The following is a 27517-nucleotide window of genomic DNA, read 5'->3' on the forward strand; positions in this document are numbered from 1 at the left end:
TTCACAGCCTCTCAATGGGTTCCCAGACTTGAGCCAGTTTGTAGACTCAGAATCCTTGAACAAGAACAGGCTGAATCCCCTGCAGGAAGGACCCCAAAACCCTAATGAAAATTTATGCTGTTAATTTTTCTCCCAATCTTCCCCCAAGGGACTTACAGCCCTTGAAAAGGCCAACTATGGATGCGGTAGGGAGGGGGAGATAACCAGATCTTTCAGAGTGGCTTTCAGAGATACAAAGTCACAATGGCCCTTTAGTAGAAGGGGATTATGGAAGTCAGGTTGTCACAAGAAAACAGGGAACTGAAACTCCAAACCTTGGATCTTGCTTTCTGACGACAGAAAATTTAAAGTCAGACACCAAAAGTCATGCAAGAGAACTCTATTATAAGTGAAAGTAAAGTAAAAGCAAAGTGAGGCTCAAGCAGAGAGCACTCGCAAGAGAGAGCGAGGGCCATCTCTAAGCAGAGAAGGACAAAGGACACAATGCTGTCTCCATGTTTATTACTTTTGATGTTTACCAGGAGAACTGGGGACCACATTCTGTACTCTCTGCCAGTCAGGTGTTTAACTCCTCCTTCCAGCAGGCAGTGGAGTTTTTGTCTACAGGGAAGAAAGAAGGTGGGGGATCCATAAAAAATCAAGACACCTCCACTCCCACAGGCACCAGCTCTGGATCCCTCCGTTCTGTTTCTTAAATAGAACTTATTTTTTATGTTTGCCTCAGCATTTCTCAGGTGTTTAATCTTCAACACCAGGGGAACAAGGACCCAATCCTGTTTTCCAAGATTAGGATCAGTGACATTCCATGTCACTCTCGCCAGAAGCGACATCCATATTCTGTTCACTATAAGCAAGTCACTGGATCCAGCCCTCACTGGAGAAAAGGTAGGGCATGAACGCCAGGAGGGGCAAATCGTTAGCAGTCATCTTCAGGGGTCAGGGTTAGAACCCCAGTGCCTTGAAGCTACAGAAGTAATGCTGGGAATAGATCTGAATCTTTACCCCAGCCTGAGGAGTTGAGGAGATCTGTGGTACTAACACAGACAAGGGTCCCTGGAACACACGCATCCACGCATACACAAACGTGCACACATACTCACATACTTCCGGAAGCTGAGGTAAGTGCTTCCTCCTTCAGCCTCAGATCTGAAAACAGACGGTCATGGAGGGCCCGAAGAATCATGCGGACAACTGGGCTGTAGGAGTGTTCTTCGATAAACCACAAGAGAGTCAGCCGCAAATACGTTCTGTGCTATGGACCTCTCTCCTCTTCCTGTTTGTGGGTAAGTCCACATTATGGCAACCATCACCTGTTAGTGGAATTCCTTGGAGGCTTGTAACATTTCCTGCCTGAAAGATTCTCATTTGATAAAAATCAAGAAACTCACCTCCTTTTGGTGATTACTCTGTGGATTCCACTTTATTTTGAGTTCTGTTTATGTGTGTGTGTGTGTGTGTGTGCATTCACACACCATGAAGAGGCGATTTTCCTAGCCTCAGTCTCAAACAACTCTGGGCTCAAACTAGTTCTTCTCACCCTCACATTTCCTGCCAAGAAATGCTAAGTTATGAGAAATGCTAAGTTATGAGTTAAGAGTTTGTTTCTGGTACAGTGTGGATACATCCACCAAAAAATGCAGGGAAGTTCTGCTGATGAAAAACCACCTGGCAACTCCCTAAAGAGGGGTCACCACTGCTAGACCTTCTTTCCACTTGCTGTCTTATTTTCCACATATCCTGTACTACTAAGACTTCACTGAGAATCTGGAGGTGGTCAGGGACCCTGAGCAAGGTAGCCTCTGTCTGGATAACCTTTTTCCCCCCCACATTCCTCTCCATCAAGTCCCAACTTTTGGGCTGGGCATGGTGGTAATGCCTGTAATCCCAGCAACCCAGGAGGCTTTATGATGATATATATAAAGTGCTTGGTGGAAGCTATGATTGTTGTTGTGATAATTACTGTTTTGTACATTCTTTGAAAGCAATTAAGGGATGAGTAAGTCATATGTAGTTATTACAATCTTTGAACCCTCCTTTTGTATTGGTCAAATGGTACTGTTCAAAAAAAGTGATGTTGTCACTATGCTGGGAGCTACATGGCACTGTTTTGTGAAACCCACATCCTGCTCCTTCTTCTGACAGCCTAAGAGGCTTTAATGTGAGAAGATATGAATTCAAAATGGGTTATATGCACCCAGCCAAGAACGAGCATCTTCTGGGCTTCCAAGATAGGAGTGATTAATTTCTTTAAATTTTAGCTCCTTGTCTGTAAATAAAGATATATTCTGAAGCTGCTGGGTTTTCAGAATTCGTCTCATCCTCCTTCCTCCCCTCCACAATATATTTGTGCCTCTCCTCTTTCTCTATCTTCTATGTATTTTTCTACCTAGAATTCCTGGAATAGCCTGGGTCTTGAACCTACCTGATTTTGTCTACAATTTCCAGAGTTCTAGCAGAGCCTGAGAAACCCAGAGCTCCGGGAACCCAGGGTAGGCCATACAGCAGATGTCTATAAGGTGTCTAGGAGAAAATGAGCTGCACTAGCCAAATGCCAGGCTCTGGTCAGCCTTGGAAACCAGGTTTTATCAGAAATATGCTTCTTCCCTAAAATGATAAAATCAGGAGCCTGCATCAATGATATCAATTATTCCTAACCCCCAGACTTAGCCAAAGTCAGTCTGAGATCCCCTGGACAATGAGGGGAAAGGTAGGCTGAGACAGAGGTGAGGAAACTCATTTTATTTTCAACACTTGGTTATGAAAATTGTCAAACACTCAGATAAATTGAAAAGATTTTGCGATGAGCACTCACAGGCCTCCCACCTAGATTCTACCCTTATACCACTCGCCTATCCTTCTCACCATCCACTAGGCATCCATCTACTCAAATTGTTTTTAAAAGAACTTTACCCATTCTTTCCAATTCACAGCAACTGCTTTCATTTAATTTTTACCATATTCCTTGAGGAAGGTGATGCAGACTGGAGCCCTTCAATCCTGTAGATAAATAAACTTGATTCTCAGAAAAATTCTGAAATGCACCCAAAGTCACAAGGCTAATTCCCCTGTTGGGACAGAAACATAAAAGTTCTGTTTTTCTGGTTGCTGTAGCTACTTTCATGGGGGAAAGTGTTCGGTGAATGAATGAATGACTTTGTTAGGCACTGGACCTAAAAAAGGAATCTCGTTTCATTTCTCACATGTAGCATTTTTGCCTGAAACATGTTTGTTGATGAGTGAATGAAGGCTGGGGCTTGAGGATTCCAGCTGCTCCTCTAAATCCTTCTTCTGTCTCTGCAGGACTAGGAGCCTCTGAAAAAGACTCAACCCCAGTGGTGGTATCAGGGATCCTAGGGGGGTCTGTGATCTTCCCCCTAAACATCTCAGTAGACACAGAGATTGAAAACGTTGTCTGGAATGGCCTTGATGAAGCTCTTGTCTTAGCATATCCTGGAAAACATCCGATCTTTTTGGTCAAAAGCTCTGAGAGCCGAATAAACATCAGTGGAAGCTACTCCTTGTACATGAGACACCTAACCCAGAAAGATGAAGGATCCTACAAAGCTCAAATAAACCGAAAGAATTCTAAAGTCACCACTAAGAAGGAATTCATCCTGCATGTCTATGGTGAGTTCTAGAGAACTTGTGTGGATTTTGACCTTTTGTTTTTAAAAACAGATTTATTTGTCTCTCTAGGATAAATATGACCACTATATTGGTTATTTTAACCCAATTCCATAGACACTGATATCAAGAGTGGAAAACATAACCATAAAATCCTTACGTGTTATAAAATTGCCATAATTTATGTAACCGATCTCTTACTTGTAAACATTTAGATCATTTCCAATCGTTTCCTCTGACAAACACTGCTTTAATGAATATTCCTGTGGACCTGTCTTTTCATGTGTATGTGAGTGGGTTATATTCTGAAAGAAAATCTATAGGATTGCTACGGTTTGGACATGAGGTATCCCCCAAATGCCTCTGTTAATGCAGAAATATTCAGAGGTGAAATTATTAAATCATGAGAGCTGTATCTAATCAGTCCACTCTAGTTTGAACAGACTGACTGGTTGGTAACTGTAGGCAGGTGACATGTGGCTAAAGGAAGTGGGTCACTGGGGTCTGCCGTGTGAGGATGCAGCCCCTGCTTCACCTCCCACTCCTGCTTGCTGACTCCACTGGCCTTTCCCCCAAGACGTATTGCCTCCCCTCAGGCCCAGAGCAAGGGAGACTGCCACCTATGGACTGTGATCTCTGAAACCCAAATAAAACTGGTCGTCCAACAACAACAAAAAATTACTGAAAACAGGGATATATTCGTGGAGGCAAGTCGCTGAGTTAAAAAGTGTATGCATTTTTTTTTATGTTGCTAGATATTTCCTGAGGCCTCCTTGGCTCTTAGATAGCTGCCCTTTCACTTTGTTCTCATATAGGAGTTCTTCTATGTTGTCCGTGTCCTAATCTCCTCTTCACATAAGGACACTAGTCATTTTGTATTAAGGCTCACCCCAACAACCCCATTTCAACATAATTGCCTTTTTAAAAGCCCCATGTCCAAATGCAATCACATTCTGAGATACTGGCATGAGAACTTTAACATGAAGTTGGGGAGGACAGATTCAGTCCTAACAACTCTGGCCTCTGGTCCCCCAAAATTCTTGTCCTTCTCATATGCAAAATACACGCACCCCGTCTGAACAGCCCCTTAAGTCTTAACCCATTCCAGCATCAACTCTAAATCCAAAACCTCATCTGAATATCTTTGAAATGGGGTATGAATGAGACTTGAGGTACTATTCATCCTGAGGCAAAATTCCTCTGTGGTTGCGAACCTGTGAAACAAGTTAACTACTTCCAAAAAAACAATGTTGGGACATCATAGGACTGACACTACCATTCAAAAGAGAAAAAATGGAAAGAAGAAAGGGGTTACTGGTCCCAAGCAAGTCTGCAATCTAGCAGGGCAATTTCCATTAAATTTTAAGGCTAAAGAACAATCCTCTTTGGCTTCGTGCTCTAGGCCCACTGGGGTGACCGCCCCATCCCCTTGGCCCTGGGCATCAAGAAGAAAACTGCCCAACCCTATCCCAGGCCTGTGTCCTCTAGGCCTATGGTGACAGTGGCAGCTCTGACAACCTCTGAACTTTGGTGTTATTCTTTTCCTTACTACAGTAGAGTTCTATTGACTTCGTTCAGAAGTCTGACAGCCTTCCTTTGCTTGTCCTGTAACTGTCCCCTCAGTCCAAGCTTGTGGCATGCGCCAAAATACCCAAGAAAAAACAACTTAAAGGAGGAAAGGGTTTTTTTTTTTTTGGGGGGGGGGGGTCGGGGATTTTTTGTTTTGTTGTTTTGTTTTTGGCTCATGGTTTCAGAGATATCAGTCACTTGGCCCCCGCTGCTGTGAGCTTGTGGTGAGGCAAGGAAGCTGTGGCGGTGCTCTCCTCCTGCTGACCAGGAAGCAGAGAGGGGCTGGGATGAAGAATGCAGGAACAAAATAAACTCTTCAGAGACACACCCCCAGTGGCCCACCTCTTCCAATCAAGCTTTGCCTTCTAAAGCTTCCACCCTTCCCAACAGCTCAATCAGATCAGGGACAAGCCTTCAGCACGTGAGCTTTTAGGGACATTCCAGATCCAAAATATAACACAACATTTCTATATAGTTGATTGGATCCATAAGTCACTCTCATAACCTATTAAGCAAGCATTGTCCAGCCACATGCTGTGTTTCCTCCAAACACACTTTCTTAATTTTTGCAATATGAATAGCTGAAAATTTCCCAAATCTTCAAGTATCTGGTTTCATCTTGTGTAATAATTCCTTCTTCAATGTATCTCTTTCCTCTGACATTTTGTGTAAACAGCAGGTACTGATACATGCAGTACCTTCAATATTTTACTTAGATAAGTAAATACATTATTTCTAAAATAATATATGTTTTATCCTCAGCTAAATACCCATGTTAGTCATTTAAACTTTCTGTTTTCCACAAAACACTCAGGTGGCATAGGTCACTTTATGTCCCCTAGTTTCCACAAACATATTCCTCATTTCTGTCTGAGACCTCACCAGAAGCACCTTAAGTATTTATATTTCCACCAACATTCCATTCAGGATGACTCATAAGTAGCTCTAGGATGATAGAAGATTTTCCTACAGCTCTCTTGTTTTCTTTCCAAGCCGTCAGCAGAATCCCTTTAACATCTATATTTCTACCAAAAGCCTCTTTAATACAATCCGGGCTTTTCCTAACATGACCCTCAAAATTCTTCAAGTCTTTACCATTAAGCAGATCCCAATTCACTTTCTATATTTCTATATTTTTTTGGTATTTGTTACACCAGCACCCTCCTTCTTCCGGTATCCAAATCTGTATTTGTTTTGTTTCCAAAATAACCTACTACAAATGGAGTAATTAACAGAAATGTAGCTGGACACAGTGGCGCATGCCTATAATCCCAGCAGCTCAGGAGGCTGAGGCAGGAGGATGGAGAGTTCAAGGCCAGCCTCAGCAATTTACACAACTCAGTGAGACCCTGTCTCTAAATAAAATACAAAATAGAGTTGGGGATGTGGCTCAGGGGTTGAGTGCCCCTGAGTTCAATCCCCAGTACTGCACCCCCCAAAAAAATAATAGAAATGCATTTTCTTACAATTCTGGAGGCCAGTAAAATGTCAGCAGGCCTGATTTCTTCTGAGGTCTCTCCTTAGCTTGAAGATGGCCAATGCTTCCTTTGCTCTATGTCCCCATATGACTGTCGTCTGTCCTCTTGTCCTAATTTCTCCTTCTTGTAAGTATACAGTCATTCAATTAGGGCCCATCCTAATGGCCCCCTTTTAATTGAATCATCGCACTAAGTACAGACATAGCTCCAAATACAGTAACATTCTGAGGTACTGAAGTTTAGGACTTCAACTTATGAACTTTGAAGGTTCATGATTCACGTCATAACACTTTCTATCAGGTAGTTGACCATTTTATTGATTTGTGGGATACTCTTCATATATTCAGGAAATAGACATCTATATAGCTAATAGAACTAGAATTAACCAATTCATTATGTACTGACGTACAATTTCCAAGATGTATTATTTTTTTCAGATTGAATCCAGGGCCTCAAGCATGCTAGGCAAGCTCTCTACTACCTAGCTACACCCCCTCACCACCAGCCCTTTTATATTTTGTATTCAGTTATTTTTAGACAGGATCTTGCAACTTAGTTACCCAGTCTGGCTTCCAATTTGCAATCCTCCTGCGTCAGCCTAGGTAGCTGGGATTACAAGAAAGTGCCACTGCACCCAGCTTATTATTAATTTTTAAAAGGTTTCAGAGAGTGTTATATTACACTATTTTACACTATTATATATAGGTATGTATAAGATAAATATATATATTATAAATATATATATATTTATATACATTATATATAAATATATATTATACAAGACTACTATATATATTCATGTGTATATATTATACAATATGCATTATATATAGTATATATTTATAATGTGAAATTATACAATATATTACATTATATATATTGTGTGTATATATTTTTTTAAATTTTTATCATTGGTTGTACAAAACATTACAAAGCTCTTGACATATCATATTTCATACATTTGATTCAAGTGGGTTATGAACTCCCATTTTTACCCCAAATACAGATTGCAGAATCACATCGGTTACACATCCACTGTTTTACATACTGCTAAACTAGTGTATGTTGTATTCTGCTGCCTTTCCTATCCTCTACTATCCCCCCTCCCCTCCCCTCCCCTCCCCTCCCATCTTCTCTCTCTACCCCATCTGCTGTAATTCATTTCTCTCCCTTGTTTTTTCCCTTTCCCCTCACTTCCTCTTATATGTAATTTTTGTATAACAATGAGGGTCTCCTTCCATTTCCATGCAATTTCCCTTCTCTCTCCCTTTCCCTCCCACCTCTCATCCCTGTTTAATGTTAATCTTCTTCTCATGCTCTTCCTCCCTGCTCTGTTCTTAGTTGCTCTCCTTATATCAAAGAAGACATTTGGCATTTGTTTTTTAGGGATTGGCTAGCTTCACTTAACATAATCTGCTCTAGTGCCATCCATTTCCCTGAAAATGCCATGATTTTGTCATTTTTTAGTGCAGAGTAATACTCCATTGTGTATAAATGCCACATTTTTTTAAATCCATTCATCTATTGAAGGGCATTTAGGTTGGTTCCACAGTCTAGCTATTGTGAATTGTGCTGCTGTGAACATCGATGTAGCAGTATCCCTATAGTATGCTCTTTTTAGGTCTTTAGGGAATAGTCCGAGAAGGGGAATAGCTGGGTCAAATGGTGGTTCCATTTCCAGCTTTCCCAGGAATCTCCAAACTGCTTTCCAAATTGGCCACACCAATTTGCAGTCCCACCAGCAATGTACAAGTGTACCCTTTTCACCACATCCTCGCCAGCACTTGTTATTGTTTGACTTCATAATGGCTGCCAATCTTACTGGAGTGAGATGGTATCTTAGAGTGGTTTTGATTTGCATTTCTCTGACTGCTAGAGATGGTGAGCATTTTTTCATGTACTTGTTGATTGATTGTATGTCCTCCTCTGAGAAGTGTCTGTTCAGGTCCTTGGCCCATTTGTTGATTGGGTTATTTGTTTTCTTATTGTTTAATTTTTTGAGTTCTTTGTATACTCTGGATATTAGGGCTCTATCTGAAGTGTGAGGGGTAAAAATTTGTTCCCAGGATGTAGGCTCCCTATTTACCTTTCTTAGTGTTTCTCTTGCTGAGAAAAAACTTTTTAGTTTGAGTAAATCACATTTGTTGATTCTTGTTTTTAACTCTTGTGCTATGGGTGTCCTATTAAGGAATTGGAGCCCGACCCCACAATATGTAGATTGGAGCCAACTTTTTCTTCTATCAGACGCAGAGTCTCTGATTTGATATCAAGCTCTTTGATCCATTTTGAGTTAACTTTTGTGCATGGCGAAAGAAAGGGATTCAGTTTCATTTTGTTGCATATGGATTTCCAGTTTTCCCAGCACCATTTGTTGAAGATGCTATCCTTCCTCCATTGCATGCTTTTAGCACCTTTATCAAATATAAGATAGCTGTAATTTTGTGGATTAGTCTCTGTGTCCTCTATTCTGTACCATTGGTCCACCTGCCTGTTTTGGTACCAGTACCATGCTGTTTTTGTTACTATTGCTCTGTAGTATAGTTTTAAGTCTGTTATCGCTATACCGCCTGATTCACACTTCCTGCTTAGAATTGCTTTTGCTATTCTGGGTCTTTTATTTTTCCATATGAATTTCATAATTGCTTTATCTATTTCTACAAGAAATGACATTGGGATTTTGATTGGCATTGCATTAAACCTATAGAGAACTTTTGGTAATATCGCCATTTTGATGATGTTAGTTCTGCCTATCCATGAACAGGGTATATTTTTCCATCTTCTAAGATCTTCTATTTCTCTCTTTAGGGTTCTGTAGTTTTCATTGTATAAGTCTTTCACCTCTTTTGTTAGGTTGATTCCCAAGTATTTTTTTTTTTTGAGGATATTGTGAATGGAGTGGTTGTCCTCATTTCCCTCTCAGAAGATTTGTCACTGATATACAGGAATGCCTTTGATTTATGCATGTTGATTTTATATCCTGCCACTTTGCTGAATTCATTTATTAGCTCTAGTAGTTTCTTTGTAGACCCTTTTGGGTCTGCTAAGTATAGAATCATGTCATCCGCAAATAGTGATAATTTAAGTTCTTCTTTTCCTATTTCTATGCCTTTAATTTCTTTCATCTGTCTAATTGCTCTGGCCAGTGTTTCAAGAATATGTTGAACAGAAGTGGTGAGAGAGGGCATCCCTGTCTTGTTCCAGATTTTAGAGGGAATGCCTTCAATTTTTCTCCGTTCAGAATGATGCTAGCCTGAGGCTTAGCATAGATTGCTTTTACAATATTAAGGTATGTTCCTGTTATCCCTAGTTTTTCTAGAGTTTTTAACATAAAGGGATGCTGTACTTTGTCAAATGCTTTTTCTGCACCTATCGAGATGATCCTATGGTTCTTATCTTTAAGTCTATTGATGTGGTGAATAACATTTATTGATTTCTGTATATTGAGCCAGCCTTGCATCCCTGGGATGAATCCTGCTTGATCATGATACACGATATTTTTGATATGTTTCTGTATCTGATTTGCCAGAATTTTATTGAGGATTTTTGCATCTATGTTCATTAGAGATATTGGTCTGTAGTTTTCTTTCTTTGAAGTGTCTTTGTCTGGTTTAGGAATCAGGGTGATGTTGGCCTCATAGAATGAATTTGGAAGTTCTCCCTCCTTTTCTATTTCCTGAAGTAGCTTGAAAAGTATTGGTATTAGTTCTTCTTTAAAGGTTTTGTAAAATTCTGCTGTATACCCATCCGGTCCTGAGCTTTTCTTAGTTGGTAGTCTTTTTATGGTTTCTTCTATTTCCTCAATTGATATTGGTCTGTTTAGGTTTTCTATATCCTCCTGACTCAATCTGGGCAGATCATATGACTTAAGAAATTTATCGATGCCTTCACTATCTTCTATTTTATTGGAGTATAAGTATTCAAAATAATTTCTAATTATCTTCTGTATTTCTGAAGTGTCTGTTGTGATATTGCCTTTTTCATCCCATATGCTAGTAATTTGAGTTCTCTCTCCTCTTCGTTAGCATGGCTAAGGGTCTGTCGATCTTATTTATTTTTTCAAAGATCCAACTTAATACAAAACTTTTAGTTTTGTCAATTTTTTCAATTGTTTCTTTTGTTTCAATTTCATTGATTTCAGCTCTGATTTTAATTATTTCTTGCCTTCTACTACTTTTGCTGTTGTTTTGCTCTTCTTTTTCTAGGGTTTTGAGATGAAGTGTGAGATCATTTATTTGTTGGTTTTTTTTCTTTTTTTAAGGAATGAACTCCAAGCAATGAATTTTCCTCTTAGAACTGCTTTCATTGTGTTCCATAGATTCCGATATGTTGTGTCTGTGTTTTCATTTATCTCTAAGAATTTTTTAATTTTCTCCTTGATGTCTTCTGTAACCCACTGATCATTCAGTAACCTATTGTTCATTCTCCAAGTGATGCATGATTTTTCCTTCCTTCTTTTATCGTTGATTTCCAGTTTCATTCCATTATGACCAGATAGGATGCATGGTATTATCTCTACTCCTTTATAATTTCTAAGAGTTGCCCTGTGACATAATATATGATCTATTTTTGAGAAGGATCCATGTGCTGCTGAGAAAAAAGTGTAACTGCTTGATGTTGGGTGGTATATTCTATATAAGTCTAGGTTATTAATTGTATTATTGAGTTCTATAATTTCTTTATTCAACTTTTGTTTGGAAGATCTGTCCAGTGATGAGAGAGGTGTGTTGAAGTCTCCCATAATTATTGTATGGTGGTCTATTAGACTCTTGAACTTGAGAAGAGTTTGTTTGATGAACATAGCTGCACCATTGTTTGGGGCATATATATTTATGATTGTTATGTCTTGTTGGTGTATGGTTTCCTTGAGCAGTATGTAGTGTCCTTCTTTATCCCTTTTGATTAACTTTGGCTTGAAGTGTATTTTATTTGATATGAGTATGGACACTCCTGCTTTTTTCCGAGGTCCATATGAGTGATATGATTTTTCCCAACCTTTCACCTTCAGTCTATGTATGTCTTTTCTTATCAAATTTGTCTCCAGTAGGCAGCATATTGTTGGATCTTTTTTTTTATCCATTCTACTAGCCTGTGTCTATTGATTGGTGAGTTTAAGCCATTAACATTCAGGTTTACTATTGAGATATGGTTTGTATTTCCAGCCATATTTGTTTATTTATGTTACTTAACATGATTTGTTTTTCCTCTTTGATTATTTTTTCCCTTTACTGTACTACCTCACGCTGTTGGTTTTCATTGTTATTTTCCATTTCCTCTTCCTGTAATGTTTTGCCGAGGATGTTTTGAAGAGCTGGTTTTCTAGCTGCAAATTCTTTTAACTTTTGTTTATTGTGGAAGGTTTTAATTTCATCTTCCATCCTGAAGCTTAATTTCGCTGGATACATAATTCTTGGTTGGAACCCATTTTCTTTCAGTGTTTGAAATATGTTGTTCCAGGATCTTCTAGCTTTCAGAGTCTGTGTTGAAAGATCAGCTGTTATCCTGATTGGTTTACCCCTAAATGTAATCTGCTTCCTTTTCTCTTGTAGCTTTTAAAATTCTCTCCTTATTCTGTATGTTGGGCATCTTCATTATAATGTGTCTAGGTGTGGATCTTTTATGATTTTGCACATTCGGCGTCCTGTAGGCTTCTAGGATTTGGAATTCTGTTTCATTCTTCAAGTCTGGGAAGTTTTCTCATATTATTTCATTGAACAGTTGCTCATTCCTTTGGTTTGGACCTCTATACCTTCCTGTATCCCAATAACTCTTTTTTTAAAATTTTAATTATTATTTTTTAGTTTTCGGCAGACACAACATCTTTGTTTGTATGTGGTGCTGAGGATCAAACCCGGGCCGCACGCATGCCAGGCGAGCACGCTACCGCTTGAGCCACATCCCCAGCCCTCCCAATAACTCTTAAGTTGGTCTCTTTATGTTATCCCATATTTCTTGGATGTTCTGCTCATGGTTTCTTAATAGTCTCGCTGAGCTGTCTATGTTCTTTTCAAGTTGAAATACTTTGTCTTCATTGTCTGATGTTCTATCTTCTAAGTGTTCTACTCTGCTGGTAGTACTCTCATTTGAGTTTCTAATTTGGTTTATTACTTCCTGAATTTCTAGGATTTCTATTTGTTTGTTTTTTATAACCTCTATCTCCCTGTATAGTTGATCTTTTGCTTCTTGGATTTGTTTATGTAATTCATTGTCAAAGTGATCTTTCATTGTCTGATTCTGCTGTCTAATGTCTTCCTTGAGACTCCAGATCATCTGAAGCATGTATATCCTGAATACTTTATCTGACATTCCATCTGCTGCAGATATTACCTCTTCTAAAGTTGAGTTGACCTGCATTGCTTGTGGTCCTTTCTTTCCTTGTCTTTTCATACTGCTCATGTTTCTTTCTGCTTTGTGAAAGTGTTGTGTTATTGATTTTCCCCCTATATATTTATATTGCTCTTGTATAGTTGCAAAGTCTCCCTTTTGTGGAGAAAGACAATGTTGTGTGTATATTTATATTCTCTGTAGAGATCAATAAGAATCTAACAGTAACTGCTTCCAGGGACAGAAATTCTTGAGAAGAAATAGGTGAATGAAGGCAAAAAAGAACTTACTTTTCTTTCATTATTTACCATTTTATATCTTTTCAATTTTGTGCATGTATTACCTGTTCAAAAAAAAAAAAAGAAATAGAATATACACACATGCATATGTACGCATACACACATATACACATATATGTACACATGGGTTGAACAGAGGAGAAGGAATAAATGGGAAGGAGACAATCAGAAAGAAGGTCTGGAAACACAGCAGGTCCTAAATTAAGACCAAAAGGCATGGACAACTCAGATTCTAGAGATTAAGCTCCCCTCTCCCTAGGGTTTGGGGCTGGGTCATTCATCCATTTATTCAACAAACATTCATGAGCATTTTCCAAGGACCATGCTGGGTGTTGGATGTTCAGATGCAAGCATGGTCCCTGTCCTAAAGGAGCCTGCATATGGTTAGGGGAGAGAGAAAAAATAATCTATATAAATAGGCTACAATTCATGAATAGGTTACTATTAATCTTGAGCCGTGATGATAACACCTGCAGAGGATATTATGGAGGCACAGAAGAGAAACACCCAACCTAAGCTGCAGAAAACACTTCCCTGAAACAAGTAATGTCAGCCTCCCTGCTGCCCCCAGCTTCTTCTGTCGGTCCTTTCCTGCTGAGGAAGGGATCTGAATGTCCTCTCAATGTGATTGTCCTTGCAGAGCACGTACAGGAGCCTCAAGTCACCCTGAAGTCCATAACCATGTCTGAGAATGCTTCCTGTAACATCACCCTGATGTGCTTTGTGAATGGTACAGAAAATGGTGTCCAATACAGCTGGACCTCAAGTACTTCTGAATCCTATAGTGGCTCTATCCTCACTGTCTCCCCAAAGCCCTGTGATCCAGACCTGTCATACACCTGCACAGCCCGGAATCCAGTCAGCCAGAGCAGCTCCCGCCCTCTGCATGCCTGGCAGTTCTGTGCAGGTAACAGCTCCACTTAAGCCTTTCAGGGAGTTCCAGAAACAGCCTAGCCACTGTGGGATCTAAACCTCGGGGTTCTGGGAGAACTCAGATGGGACAGAGAAGGAAGAAGACAGGCCCCAAAACTCTGTTGTCCACTCTCAAGAGCCTCAAATAGGCTACCAGGACTTGGGAACACTCAGGACACTGTGAAACTCTTAAGAGTAGAGCAAGGGAGAAGACAGTGTACACGGAGGGGTCCAGATGGGTCTTGGCTTGAGTGGAGGTGTCCCCTGTGGTCTCCTCAGAAGGGCCAAGAGGACTAGACAAGTCAAGTATGCAATGGGCAGAGCCAGGCCAGACACATGGTTATGGGGAAGCAGCCGGGATGCCACATCACAGGAGGAGCCGGGGGAGAGAGGTAGGGGAGGAGGACCCCCAGTCCCCTTCAGGATGGCTGGGGGTCAAGGAAGGTGGGGAAAGTGACTAAAGCTGCAATATCTCTTCTCTGACTGCAATTCTAGGAACCTCCAAAGGAAACACAATGGGGGAGACTGTGGTAGGGACCCTGGGAGAGCCAGTCACCCTGCCCCTGGCCCTCCCAGCCAGTCAAGACACAGAGAACATTGTCTGGATGTTTAACACATCTCTTATCAGCAAAGAGTGGAAAGGATCAGCAATGGCAGATCCACTCGTTACACCCAAGGGTTCTGATGAGAGCAGGGTGTGGGTCTCCAGCCAAGACTATTCCCTGAAGATCAGCCAGCTCAAGATGGAGGATGCTGGCCCCTACCATGCCTATGTGTGCTCAAAGACCTCCAGAGTCACCAGCATGAAACACGTCATCCTGCTCGTCTACCGTGAGTCTCTGGGTAGAGCACCCATCATGTGAAACTTCTCTCCCTGAGAAGTTTCTCCTCTGATGCCTCCCCCACCCCTTCTCTTAGGCCTCTCTTTGTACCAAAATGCCTCCAAGTAGTAGGACAGCTATTCAGTTCACACCAGTGAATTCACAAGAGGAGAAATTACAACCAGCAACAGAACAAAACCTACCTATCAAGGTGCTCCTTGCTCTTCACATTAGCCCTCGACCACCCAGCTTTCATTAACTGCCTTGTCCTCGTGCATTGGTTCTCAGATGGCACCAGGAACCTGCACTTTTGTGAACCATTATCATTTTGAATAAGGGTAGAACTGACTGGGACAGAATTAGAGGAGTCTGTGGAGAAACCCTTGATGTCAAAGACACTGTGTGCTCCAGAAGATGGGCCACCAGCCCCACTGAGTGGGAAAGACAGATGCACATTCTTCCCCCTTGGCCCTGGACCTCATAGGAGCTCAGTGTGACATTTTGCATGGGTTAACTCTTCTGTACCATTCAAATATGGTCGACATAGCCCCCCACTGAGTTTACTGGTGTTTAGGTACCCGTGAAAAGAATCATCATCTATCCATTGTCCTGTTAAAATATGCAACAAGTTGGTCAAGTCCATGTTCATTGCATATACTCAAATGATAAAAGAACCAGCAAGATTAAATATAAATAACAGACTAAGAACTGTGTCAACCTATTTCTTTTAAAAATAACTTTATTTTAAAATATATTTAATTTAATCTTTAGTTAATAAAATTTCTTTTTAAAATAACATTTTCACTTTTTTTAAAGAAAGAGAGAGAGAATATTTTAATATTTATTTTTTAGTTTTTTTCAGTGGACACAACATCTTTGTTTTGTATGTGGTGCTGAGGATCGAACCCGGGTTGCACGCATGCCAGGCGAGCGGGCTACCACTTGAGCCACATCCCCAGCCCCTTCACTTTTTTTCTTTTGGGCATGTTTTACCACAGGGCTACATCCCCAGTCTGACAGGGTCTCCCTAAGTTGTTGAGGGTCTTACTAAATTGCTGAGGTTGGTCTTAAACTTGTGATCCTCCTGCCTCAGCCTCCCAAGTCACTAAGATTGCAGGCATATGTCACCACAACCAGCTTTAAATAACATTTAAAAGAAACATTTTAAATGTGCTAATGTTTATTGAGCACTTGTTCTGAATTAGGTGCTGTGCTCACCTCTTTATATTCCTTCTCTCACGTAAGCAGACAAATTACATGATAGAACCTCAAAAGAACCTTTAACGGGCCTTCAAAGTGAGTGGAAGCATTGACTTATTTGTGTTGATTGGTTTGCTCACTTTCTGCAGGTATAGTGTATGGAATAAGATGGTTTCTTTCTTTTTCCCCCTTTTATTAATTGCCTTATTTCACACCTGACCATCAAGGGCCACAGAAGGGAAATGATGTGCCTATGATTAGGTGGATAGGAATGCTCTGAAATACTTGTGACTCCTGGGGGCACTGTCTCCACAGGGTCAACACACAACTTCATGAATAGGTTTTGAATGAACAAAGCTGTAGGCTTCCCTCCTCATGGCTCTGCCTTTCTCCCCACACAGGGAGGCTGAAGAAGCCTAACATCACCTGGAGCCTCATGCACACTGAAGATGACATCTGCAGGCTCAGCCTGACCTGCTCAGTGGAAGATGGTGGTAACAATGTGACCTACACATGGAGCCCCATGCAGAAGGGAGCTATTCTATCCCAAGGGAGCTCACACCTCAATATCTCCTGGAGAAGTGGTGAAAAATACCCCAACCTCACATGCACAGCCAGAAACCCCGTCAGCAACAGCTCCTGCCAGTTTCTGTCTGGGAACATCTGTTCAGGTTGCTCTTCCTGTTTACTCAGGTCACAGGGCCTGGGGCCTCAGTTCCAAGAGAGTTTGTGTTCCAAGTGGTTCTTTATGAAAATCAGTGAGGGAATGAGGGTGAGAGTCCTCAAGAGCAGCACATTTTGATAGAAATGTGTGTAATTTTTAATATTCTAATAACCACATTAGAAGAAGCAAAAAAAAATTTTAATAATGTTTTTTACTTAACCCCAAACCCAAATGTCAAATATAATCATTTCATGTTTATTCAAGACAGGAATTATTTACAAGACAGTTTACTGTATTTTTACTTTGTCTTATTTTTTTTAAGCCAGTATGCATATATACTGGTGCTAAGTTTTTAGCAGAAGTATTGGATCTGTTTTCAGATTTCAAAAGATTTACAGTTGAAGAAATAACCTTTCATATGCCAATTTTCCCAAATATACTGATGGGTTTTTCAAGAAGGAATTGAGGGCTGGGATTGTAGCTCAGTGGAAGAACACTTGCCTCACATGTGTGAGGCACTGGGTTCGATCCTCAGCACCACATTAAAAAAAAAATAAAAATAAGTAAAGATATTGGGTCCATCTACAACTAAAAAAAAATTTTTAAAAAAGAAGGAATTGAGTAGCCATTTTAATATTTAAATTTAAATTAATTAAAATTAAATAAGCAAAAGTTTCTCAGTCACACTAGCCACATTTCAAAGGCTTATATTTGGCTTATGTCTACCCTATTGGACAGCAAAAAGTTCAAGATTGATGGGAAACTGACTGGTGTAGGAAGAATAAAGGAACACAGGCTGTGTGAGTGGAACTAGAAAGGAAACCCTGGTAAGTCTTATCAAATACCAGGCCCTATCCTCGATCTCTGAGATTTTGCAAAATCTTTTCGAATCAAAGAAAACAGGTATTCTTATTATTCCCCAGTATATAGACAAAGAAACTGAGACTCAGAAAGGATAAGGTATTTGAGCAAGGTCACACAGTAAAGTATCCTCTCCTGTTCCCTAGAGGAAAGCAGAAAAAAGGTAAGATCTACACAGGATCCCACGAGACTGGGTCAGGCTATATCTGGCAGACAAACCTAGAGTTCCGCTCTGTAGGAATCTGGACTCTTTCGGCCTTGAACTTGGAGGAAGCTCTTAGACAGACAGCCTGCCTTCAAATCCCAGGCCAGATACTTCAAAGTGTGACACTGGGCAAGCCATAAATCTTTCTACCAAGGTAGTATATCTGCCTTATGTACTGCTGTCATCTCTGACCTAGAACAATGCTTATTTTTAAAAAATGGTTATAAAACAAATGAATGAAAAGAATCATTTTAGGCAATGTCGTGGGAGTTAAAGAGTTAGGTAAGATGGCCACTTACCTGTTCTGTCTGTGTTTTGCTCTGATCTCTTTTGTCATTATTTTTACTAATATCACTCATTTCCTCTTCAAAGGGACTAAGAAAAAAAGACATTTTTGGATTTGGCTCTCCCCGGTTATCATCCTTCTGATCTTGGGCATCTCCAGCTGGTACATTTGGAAGAAAAAAGGATCGTGTAGGTTTCTGAGATTAATGGTATCCATCAACATGAGTCTATTTCCCTAGGACCTTTGGAGGCCCCTCTGTCCTCATATAATCCTTTTTTATCCCTTCCATCCCAAGACCTCGCTTCTCCAAGTGATATGGGGATGAGTTTTAGTAGAGACGCTCAGTTAAGGATAATTGAAACCCAACTAACATTAGACTTTAAAAGGGATGTGGGGAAGGGCAGGGAACATGATTTATTGTTCCAGGACTCACATAATCAATCTGTGGAGAAGAGGAGGATGGAGTTGGCCTTAATGTACAAATGTTACCAGAGGCTCAAAATTCACCTGAGCTCTCCATTTCTCATCTCTGTTTTTCTTTTTTGATCTCCTACTACAGACAGCTGAAGGGCAAAGGTGGAGGTGAGGGGCAGAGATTTACCACAATAGAACAACTGGTGTTTCCAGACTCGCACATACTAACAACGGACACCACAGAAAAGTTCCAATTTGAAAAATGTCAGAAATATTTCTGATTGGCCAGGCTAAGGACATGTGATTGCTCTGTGGGCCAATCACCATAGTCGAGGGGATGTACTACTAGAGTTGCCAGTTCCCTCTAGAATCTTAGTATTAAAGTGGAAATGAAGGAGTTTCCAGAAAAGAACAGGGAGGCCTCTGAAAGAATCACTTTGAGCAGGCAAACTACTATTAGTGGCTACGACAGAGGAGTTAGATCGCTACTTTTTCAGAGAGGATGGCAGGAAACTCCACAGCTTTCCTCTCAGCTGAAGATGAGCCTAAACTCTGGTCAACTCTTGCCATGGTCCTGTGCTCAGGTCAGGGTTCACCCTCTTCCTTAAAGTTTCTTCCATGTCTGTGTCCCCGGAAGTCTCTCCCCTCTCCATTGACTCACAGAATCAAAGATATCTCTCTCCACACAGCCATCTTGATAACCTTCTTTAACTTGGTTTCCCAGATTCCGTGCCAGCCTCCAGTTCCAGCCAAGCTGAGGCCCCATCTGACCCACCAGGTAATATCAATGACATAGGCTGTGGGGCCCCAGATTGAGATAGAAGCTCCAAAGCCTGGCTGTTGAGAGTGTGGCCTGCCAACTGGCAACATGAGCATCACCCAGGAGTTTGTTAGCTTGTCCAAGTCTTGGGCACTACCCCAGAATACAGAAAACAAATCTGCATCTTAGCAGGATCCACAGGTGATTCATATGCCCACTGAAGTTTAAGAAGGGACAAACTAAAGGTGGGTGGTTTGGAATCAAAAACCTCAACCAAGATGGACCCCTTTGAAATGGTCACTGGAGCTAGGAGTGTCACTCTGGGATCTCTCGGGTTCTTTGAGCATTGACTGGCATCAGTTGAATGTGGGCTACCTTGAGGTTGGAGTTATTTTCTCCACTCTTGGGGTAGAGAAACAAAGGACAGATGGAATAATAATGTCCTAAATTTCCACTTTGAACTCCAGAGCTGTAGAGTACAAAGGAACCCCCAAAATCTGCCCACTCGATCACCCCCTGCTTTTGTCTTCGTGATGGGTATCCCCAAGGAGATGCAATCAGAAGAGGGACAGGAGGCTGGGGGCTCAAGTCATCTGACAATGGCAGACTTTCCTGATAGGAAAGTGTAACCAAATCAATGGGGTCAAGAAATGCCAATGAGGTTAGACCATAGATCTTCACACTGGCTCCCTCCTCACATCTGGCAGGACAGAACCCTCATCCCTCCACCCAGTCTGGGCCCCCCTCCTTGAATTCTGCATGAGAGTAGAAGTAAAGATGGATTGAGTACAGCACCATCATTCCTGACCTCCTCCCTCCCCCAGCACCTCTCTTCAACCCCCAAGAACCCTTGCTTCTCCAATCTCTCCCCTCTCTCCAAGTTCTAATTCTGTACAGTTACTGCCACTGCCTTAGTTTATACTGTCACCAATTTTTTATTTGGTTGAAAAGGGTTTTTTTTAATTTAAAAGTCATATATTCACATGGTATACTGGTAAAAGTAAACACCTTTCCAAATCTCAACCCCCAGTTTCCAGGTCTGTCTCCCACAGAGATCACTGCTAAGCATGATGTATATCAAAATCCTTTAAGATGCTCTTAATGTATTTACAGGATATATATATATATATATATATATATATATATATAGAGAGAGAGAGAGAGAGAGAGAGAGAGAGAGAGAGAGAGAATTGAACCCACGGTGCTTAACCACTGAGCCACATCCCTAGTCCTTTTTTTCTAAATTAATTTTTTATTTGTTTTAATTAGTTATACATGACAGTAGAATGCATTTATGCACTTTGATATATTATACATAGATGGGATATAATTTCTCATTTTTCTGAGTGTACATGTTGTAGTCATATTGGTCATGTAGTCACATATATACATACAGTAACAATGTCTGTTTCATTCTACTATCTTTCCTATCCCCACACCCCCTCCCTCCCCACCCATCACTTTCCTCTACCTAATCTAAGGTAATGTTATTCTTCCCTAGTGCCCCCTACCTTATTGTGAATTAGCATCCACATATTAGAGAAAACATTCGGCCTTTGGTTTATGGGATTTGCTTATTTTACTTAGCATGATATTCTCCAACTCCATCCATTTACTGGCAAATGCTATAATTTCTCTCTCTAGTCCTTTTTAAATTTTTCATTTCAAGACAGGGTCTTGCTCAGGGCCTCACTAACTTGCTGAGGTTGGCTTTGAGCTTGCAATCCTCTTGCCTCAGCCTTGTGAGCCGCTGGGATTACAGGAGTGTGCCAATGCACCCAGCCCCTCCTCTCTATACTTTTTACTCACCACTTTGCAGAGCTCAACTCTGACCTACTCTAAAACCACCCACGACTCCTCATGGCCTCTGTCAGTTGTTTAAAAGGCAACATAACCTAGTGGTCAGGTTTATGGATTCTGAGGTCAGAGAATCCAGTATTTATACTCTACCTCTCTTCCTTATCAGCGATGTGATCTTGGGAAGTTCAGTTTCTTTACCTTGCGAAATGGAGGCATTTACCTCCCAGAGTTGCTTTGTGAATCAAGTGGAGTGATGCCCACCTTGGTCGCTCTATAGATAGTAATCACTATTATTGCTAAGTATTGGGACAAGCCATTCTTTATCTAATTTTTTCCTACACAAAACCCCTAGGGGGCAGTATTGAGTAGTGGTTAAGAACCTCAGAGACCAGGTTACTTACATTCACTTACTTGGGCCCACACTTAACCTTTATGTGCTCCATTTTTCTCATCTGCAAATAACAAATAAGCATAGCTCTTGTCTGCCTCATGGAGTTTTAGATAAGCTTACTCATGAAAAGCATTTAGAACAGTGCCTGATACAAAATCGACATTTAGTAAATGTGAGCCATGTTTATCCCATACTCAGGTCAAATGGGCTATTCAATGTGTCCAGAGGCAAAGCTGATATTCACTGGATGTGACATGCTAATTGTTCACAGCAGGTGCCCATTCTGATTGTACTCTGCCCAGGCCATTGAAGTCATTAAGTATTTTGAATATCATCCCTTTCCAAAAGTGAGGGTTCTCTAAGATTTATACCTCCTGTAATCATATTATTACCTCCATCAAGAATTCCCTCTCACTCAGCAAAATCCTGCCCCTACTTCAAGGCAAACTCTATTCTACCACTTCAAGAGAGTGCCTCATGGTTCTCCTAACCACAGATCATCACCTCTCCCTTCTGCACTTTGCTCCTTTCCATGTGACACATGTCAGAGCTGGCCTTACACTAATTGACTTATGTGTGGATCTGACCACCACAACTAGATAGTGGACTCCTCCAAAACCAGTTGTAGTTTATCTTAGCGTCTCCCCACTGCTTGATGTGGCTTATCCAACTAAGAAAGCTCTGATAAAAATTGCTGAATACATCATATGTCATACTGGATGAATGGGTATCAGATAAATCAATAAATGAGTGCTTGAAAGGAATGAGAAGGGGAGAAGAACCTAAATGAAGATAGAAAAAAGTCTTCAGTTCATTCAGCCTCATCGGGGCAAAGCAGGTTGAGTCCTTGCAGCAAAAGAACAGTAGGGGTTGGTGTGCTTATGTGCTCCAGAATCCACGGCTGGACACACCATATACACCATGATCTCCCAAGGATATGAGAAGCTGGACCCTCTCCCGAAAACTGCCAGGCCTTGGTCTAGGCCCACCTCAGACACCAGCTCCAATAGCAGCATCACGACTGAAGAGGATGAGGAGAGGACCCAGATGCACAATTCTGTCAATGGAAAAGATATGGTGTATGACTTGGTCACTCAGAAGGACATTGGACAAGACTTGGACGCTGAGGGGCAAGCAGAGTTTGTCATTCTAGATGACAGAGCAGTTGGATCTGTGGTTGGAAAGAATTTGGAGTATATACAAGTGGTCCTTAATCTGCAGGTGAGCCCTTCTGATCAATGCACCCTTCTCTGATGGGGGTGAGAGCCAGCATGTCATGGGGGGTTCTTCTTCTTGCCAAGGAGGGTGTAAGCCATCTGAAAACTTAAAGTCTCAAATATTTAGGGAAAAACAAAACACAAATGATCAGAAATATATTTACAAAAAGCAAAGCCCCTGGTAGATCTAGTCCACCTGGGCTCTGGAACGAGACAAAAGAAAGATGGCTCTGGTGGTTTATTTAAGGGGGTACATCAACGGCAGGGATAAGGTTCCAAGGGCAGAGTCTTGCTTTGTGATATCTTGTAGTCAGCAAGTTGATTGGAATCTTGGCAGGTCACACCCATCTCAGGTGCTGTGTGGGATCTTTGACAGAGCTTGAGGGGAACATCCACCTGCATCAGGTGGTCTATCATTATGGGGGTGCCCCGGGAAGTTCCGAATGCCAGACTTATCCCCTCACTAGGCTATGACATGCAACACAGTCCATACACAGCCCACGGATGGCTGGTGACACTTCTCCACCCACTTCTAGGACCATCTAATTAATATCCAGGATCATGAGTTCCTCCAAACTGGGGGACCAAGGCTGGGTATGGGACAAGGGATATACCAACAGGAACTCATGGCTCTATCTATGTTTACCAAACCTTGGGGTCCCTTGGAATGCAGAAATTGACTCCTCAGTTTCCATTCTTGGACGTTAATAAGGGAGGAGTTGGAGAACCAGGAGCCCTATCCACTGAACCGCAGCAGCTCCCACCTTTTATCTGAGCCAAGAACCTGGTGGGATGTCCTCTCTCCTCAGTGGTTGAGGGTGAAACTCTCTCTCCTTTGGAAATTAAAACTAGTCTGACATTGTTCTGTTGCAGGAAAAGAACCCAATTCTTCAGAAGAAAGAGAACTCAGCCACAATCTATTGCTCTGTACAGAAACCTCAAAAGGTGAGAACAATTTTCTGTCTTCCAAAGCCCATAAAGCCAGTGGTGGTAGCATATGCCTATAAGCAACTCAGGAGACTGAGGAATGTGGATTGTAAATTCAAAGCCAGCCTCAGCAACTTAGTGAGACCATGACTCAAAATAAAAATAAAAAGGGCTGGGGATGAGGCTGAATGGCGAAGTGTCCTGAGTTCAATCCCAATCCTCAGTACAAAAAAAAAAAAAAAAAGAAAGAAACTATTTCTCAGACCTTTTGAACTAAAAGTTGTAGATTTCCATGAGGAGCTTAGGTTATACCCAATTAGATATCACTCTGATATATTCCAGGGGCAACAAAGGTGCTTAAACAAATATTCCTGATTTGCATCTATGTGAATAAAGGTTGAACATTTCCAATCAATTTAATAATATCTTGATATGTGATTATTCTTCACCTTGACCAGAATGAGAGACTATAAACACAAACACTGTTTTATATATGTGTCTACACACATGTAAATGTAAATACTATCCTATATGGTGTGATTTTATTATATTATAATATTTTATTATATTATAATATTTTATTATATTATATTATTATATATAATATATTATATTAATATATTATATTACATCTGCCTAATCCTAATCCACCAAAACAGTGACTTTCCAAAACAACTAGAAATTAGCCAACAATTCTATGTCAAGAATATGTACTACAAACTACAATACATAGGTTTTATTAGAGTGTTAAAAAGATCCCTCAAGGTAGAATTTACCTTTAAATAATAATGATGATAATTACTTTTATATTAATCTGTACAGTTTACAAAACATGAACAAACACCGTCACCTCTGATCTTTGTAACACCTCTAGAAATATGTTGTCATCCACATTTGAGAGCTAAAGGAACTAAGATTCAGAGAAGCTCATTTGGCCTACAGTCACACAGATAGTCGTTGGAAGTTCCAGTACTGAGAACCACAAGGAGTTTAAAGAAAATCTTGAATAATCCTTAACAGTTAACTTTGATCCATATCTGGCTAGCCACTCCATTTTCACCTTCCTGATAACATGGAGTCCATTCATGCTTTTGCTTCCAAATTTCCCCCACCTCCAAATTCCCTCCTTGTAACACATTCAAAAAAAGGGTTTTAAAAACAAAATTCTAAAAGTTTTTTTTAATTATGCTACTTATCTGAAATTGATGAATCAATCAGTAGATATTTATTGAGTCTCTTTGTCTGCCCGAAACTGGCCAAGTGCTATGGGTACTCAGACATGTTTAAAGCACCATCCTTGGCCTTGACAGGACTGTAGCTCAGTGGCAGAGCGCTTGCCTGGCACATGTGAGAAACTGGATTGGATCCTTAGCAGCACCACATAAAAATAAATAAATAAAATAAAGGTATTGTATCCATCTACAACTAAAAATATGTGGAGGAAAGTGCACACTCTTACATTACTGGTGGGACTGCAAATTGGTACAACCAATCTGGAAAGCAGTATGGAAATTCCTTGGAAAACTGGGAATGGAACTACCGTTTGACCCAGCTATTTCACTCCTCAGTTTATACCCAAAGGACTTAAAAAATAGCATACTACAGGGACACAGCCACATCAATGTTTATAGCAGCACAATTTACAATAGCTAAATTATGGATCCAACCTAAAGAAAATGTGGTATATGTACACAATGGAATATTACTCAACATTAAAAGAGAATAAAATCATGGCATTTGCAGGCAAATGGATGGAATTGGAGAATATAATGCTAAGTAAGCCAATCCCAAAAAACCAAATGCTGAATGTCTTCTCTGATATAAGGATGCTCATTCACAATGGAGATGGGGGAAGCATGGAGGAATAGACAAACTTTAGATAGGGCAAAGGGAAGGAAGGGGAGGGGGGGTTATGAGGGAAGGAAAGATAGTAGAATAAGACAGACATCATTATCCCCAAGTACATGTATGAAAACATACAGGAAAAAGAAGACAGGTAGAGTTGATTCCATCAGCTGAAGAGGGAAAAGTGTGGAATTCCAAATAGAAGTGGGGGAAGTGATGGATATTACTGCAGAAAGTTTTCATGAAAAAGAAATTTAAACCGGACTTTTAAAGATGGATCCAATGTGCTCAGTAAACACTTGCTCAAATGTACATTTCAGTTCACCCATCACCTGCCTCATCCTGACTTGCAAGATTGGGATCGAATGCTTAGCCAGCAAAGGACTTCACCTTATCTGTTCTATTCTCTGCATTCCCAGAGCTGCTTTCCACTCTGGTCTGGTCCTTTGTGTTTAGGTCAAAACGGGTTAAACTTAAGGTCATAGACTTTAAGGTCATTAGTTCCTGCTGAGTTTCCCAATGACCATGAGTTGCCACACTTGATCATTCCTCTATGGCACTCACACCATTCCAGAGACTTGGATCCCCTAAACCCACTGTCACTTGCAGTGTAAGAGGAAATCAATGTATTTTCTCAGCCAAGATTTTGAAAGAATTTAACCCTGTCTTTCCGAATTTTCAGGACCAGGAATTCTAGTTCTGGGTCTTCTAAGGCCACTATTGCCTACTTGATCAAGAAAATTCTTAAACCTGCTTTAGTTTTCTGACACATTCTTCTGCACAATATCTCAAGGAAGGTCTATGCTATTCCCAAGCTGCTGCTGGTACCTAACTTCCCCCTCCTCAGATTTCATCTGTTCTTCAGAGCCTTCCCTGGGCTCTCTCAGACAAGGGATTCAGAACCCTTGGAACCTGGAGATCGAATGACCTTGACCATTACTTTGGAACTTAGCCTCTACTATCTTAATTATCTCCATATAAATGTTTCCCTTGTTTCTCCAGCTAGTGCATAGATTGAGATCACTCAACAGTAGCTTCTTGAAGGCAAGGCATTTTATTGTCATTTTTTTAATCCCCTGTATTTTCTCTACTAAAATGTCTAGTATTGCCCTTGTAGAGAGTCCAGCCCACAGCATTTACCATTAAAGGAATCTCCACAAGTGCTTGTTTGATGGCTCAATACCTAGGCCATTCCACATGACCCTACTCCTACAGCATAGACTAACCATAGTCTGGCCTTGCCTTCCTCTGTCTCATCAGCACAGGGCCAAGAGAACCAAAATCTTGAAAGGATTTATTAATCAAATTCTTGTGTGTTCTTTTGGCTCCCAGGTGGTGCCACCTCCACAACAGGATGGTCTTGAGTCTCCTGAAATCCCTACCTATGAAAATTTAACCTGAAAAGAAAAACAATTGCCACCTCTTTCCTGGGTCCCCGTCATTTTGGAAAAGCAGCTGGACCTCATAAAAGTGGAATATTCCTGCAGATAGAAGCACATCAGACTTTCTGCAGTGACTCAGACATGCTCGGTTTGACCCCTCCCCCTACTTCTCACCCCTGTGGCCTCCTAAACCCATTACTATTTCAGACACAGGCTCCTTCTTGGATCTACATAAAATGATGCTCGCATAGTATTTAAAATAAAGAGTGCGAAATAACTAAATGTCCATTTTGTGAGAGTCTTGTTAAATATATGATAATATACCCAAGCAGGAATAAACCCTACCACTTGGAAAGAAAGCAAAGATTAACAAACTAGTATGGAATGAGCTCTAAAATACACTGTAGACTGCAAAGAACAAAGTCCAGGACAGTGCATACTGTATGCTACTAGTTGTATTAGAAAACATGTCTATATGTTCAGGTAGACATAAAGAAGTTCTGGAAGAAAAGGAAAAAAAAAATCTTACCTCCTAGGGAGG

At 40.7% G+C, this 27517-nt stretch overlaps 1 protein-coding gene and 1 long non-coding RNA gene across 4 annotated transcripts; one reads left to right on the forward strand and one right to left on the reverse strand.

Annotated features, from left to right (window-relative positions):
- Positions 1–484: 484 nt before the first annotated feature.
- LOC124082578 (uncharacterized) lies at positions 485–1210 on the reverse strand. The gene is made up of 2 exons (XR_006848437.2): positions 1101–1210; positions 485–600 (listed from the first exon to the last, which is right to left on the reverse strand). It is a non-coding gene; the product is annotated as an uncharacterized LOC124082578 (long non-coding RNA).
- On the forward strand, positions 1116–27258 carry LOC124082577 (T-lymphocyte surface antigen Ly-9). Of its 3 annotated transcripts, none has more exons than XM_046429029.2 (10): positions 1117–1283; positions 3301–3627; positions 13932–14198; positions 14699–15034; positions 16626–16895; positions 18327–18428; positions 19379–19432; positions 22498–22826; positions 23696–23767; positions 26927–27258. In XM_046429029.2, exons 1-10 carry the CDS (start codon positions 1163–1165, stop codon positions 26993–26995), a joined length of 1947 nt encoding a protein of 648 aa, XP_046284985.1. In that variant the 5' UTR covers positions 1117–1162; the 3' UTR covers positions 26996–27258. The 3 variants fall into 3 exon arrangements, with proteins under 3 accessions (XP_046284987.1, XP_046284985.1, XP_046284986.1); XM_046429030.2 differs by having other exon boundaries at positions 22540–22826; XM_046429031.2 differs by lacking the exons at positions 23696–23767; positions 26927–27258 and having other exon boundaries at positions 1116–1283; positions 18327–18448; positions 22540–22827.
- The last annotated feature ends 259 nt before the right edge of the window (positions 27259–27517 follow it).

The sequence above is a fragment of the Marmota monax genome, unplaced genomic scaffold (genome assembly GCF_021218885.2).
Source record: "Marmota monax isolate L192 unplaced genomic scaffold, Marmota_monax_Labrador192_F-V1.1 WCK01_AAM20220418_F8-fsc00145, whole genome shotgun sequence".
Taxonomy (NCBI): Eukaryota; Metazoa; Chordata; class Mammalia; order Rodentia; family Sciuridae; genus Marmota; species Marmota monax.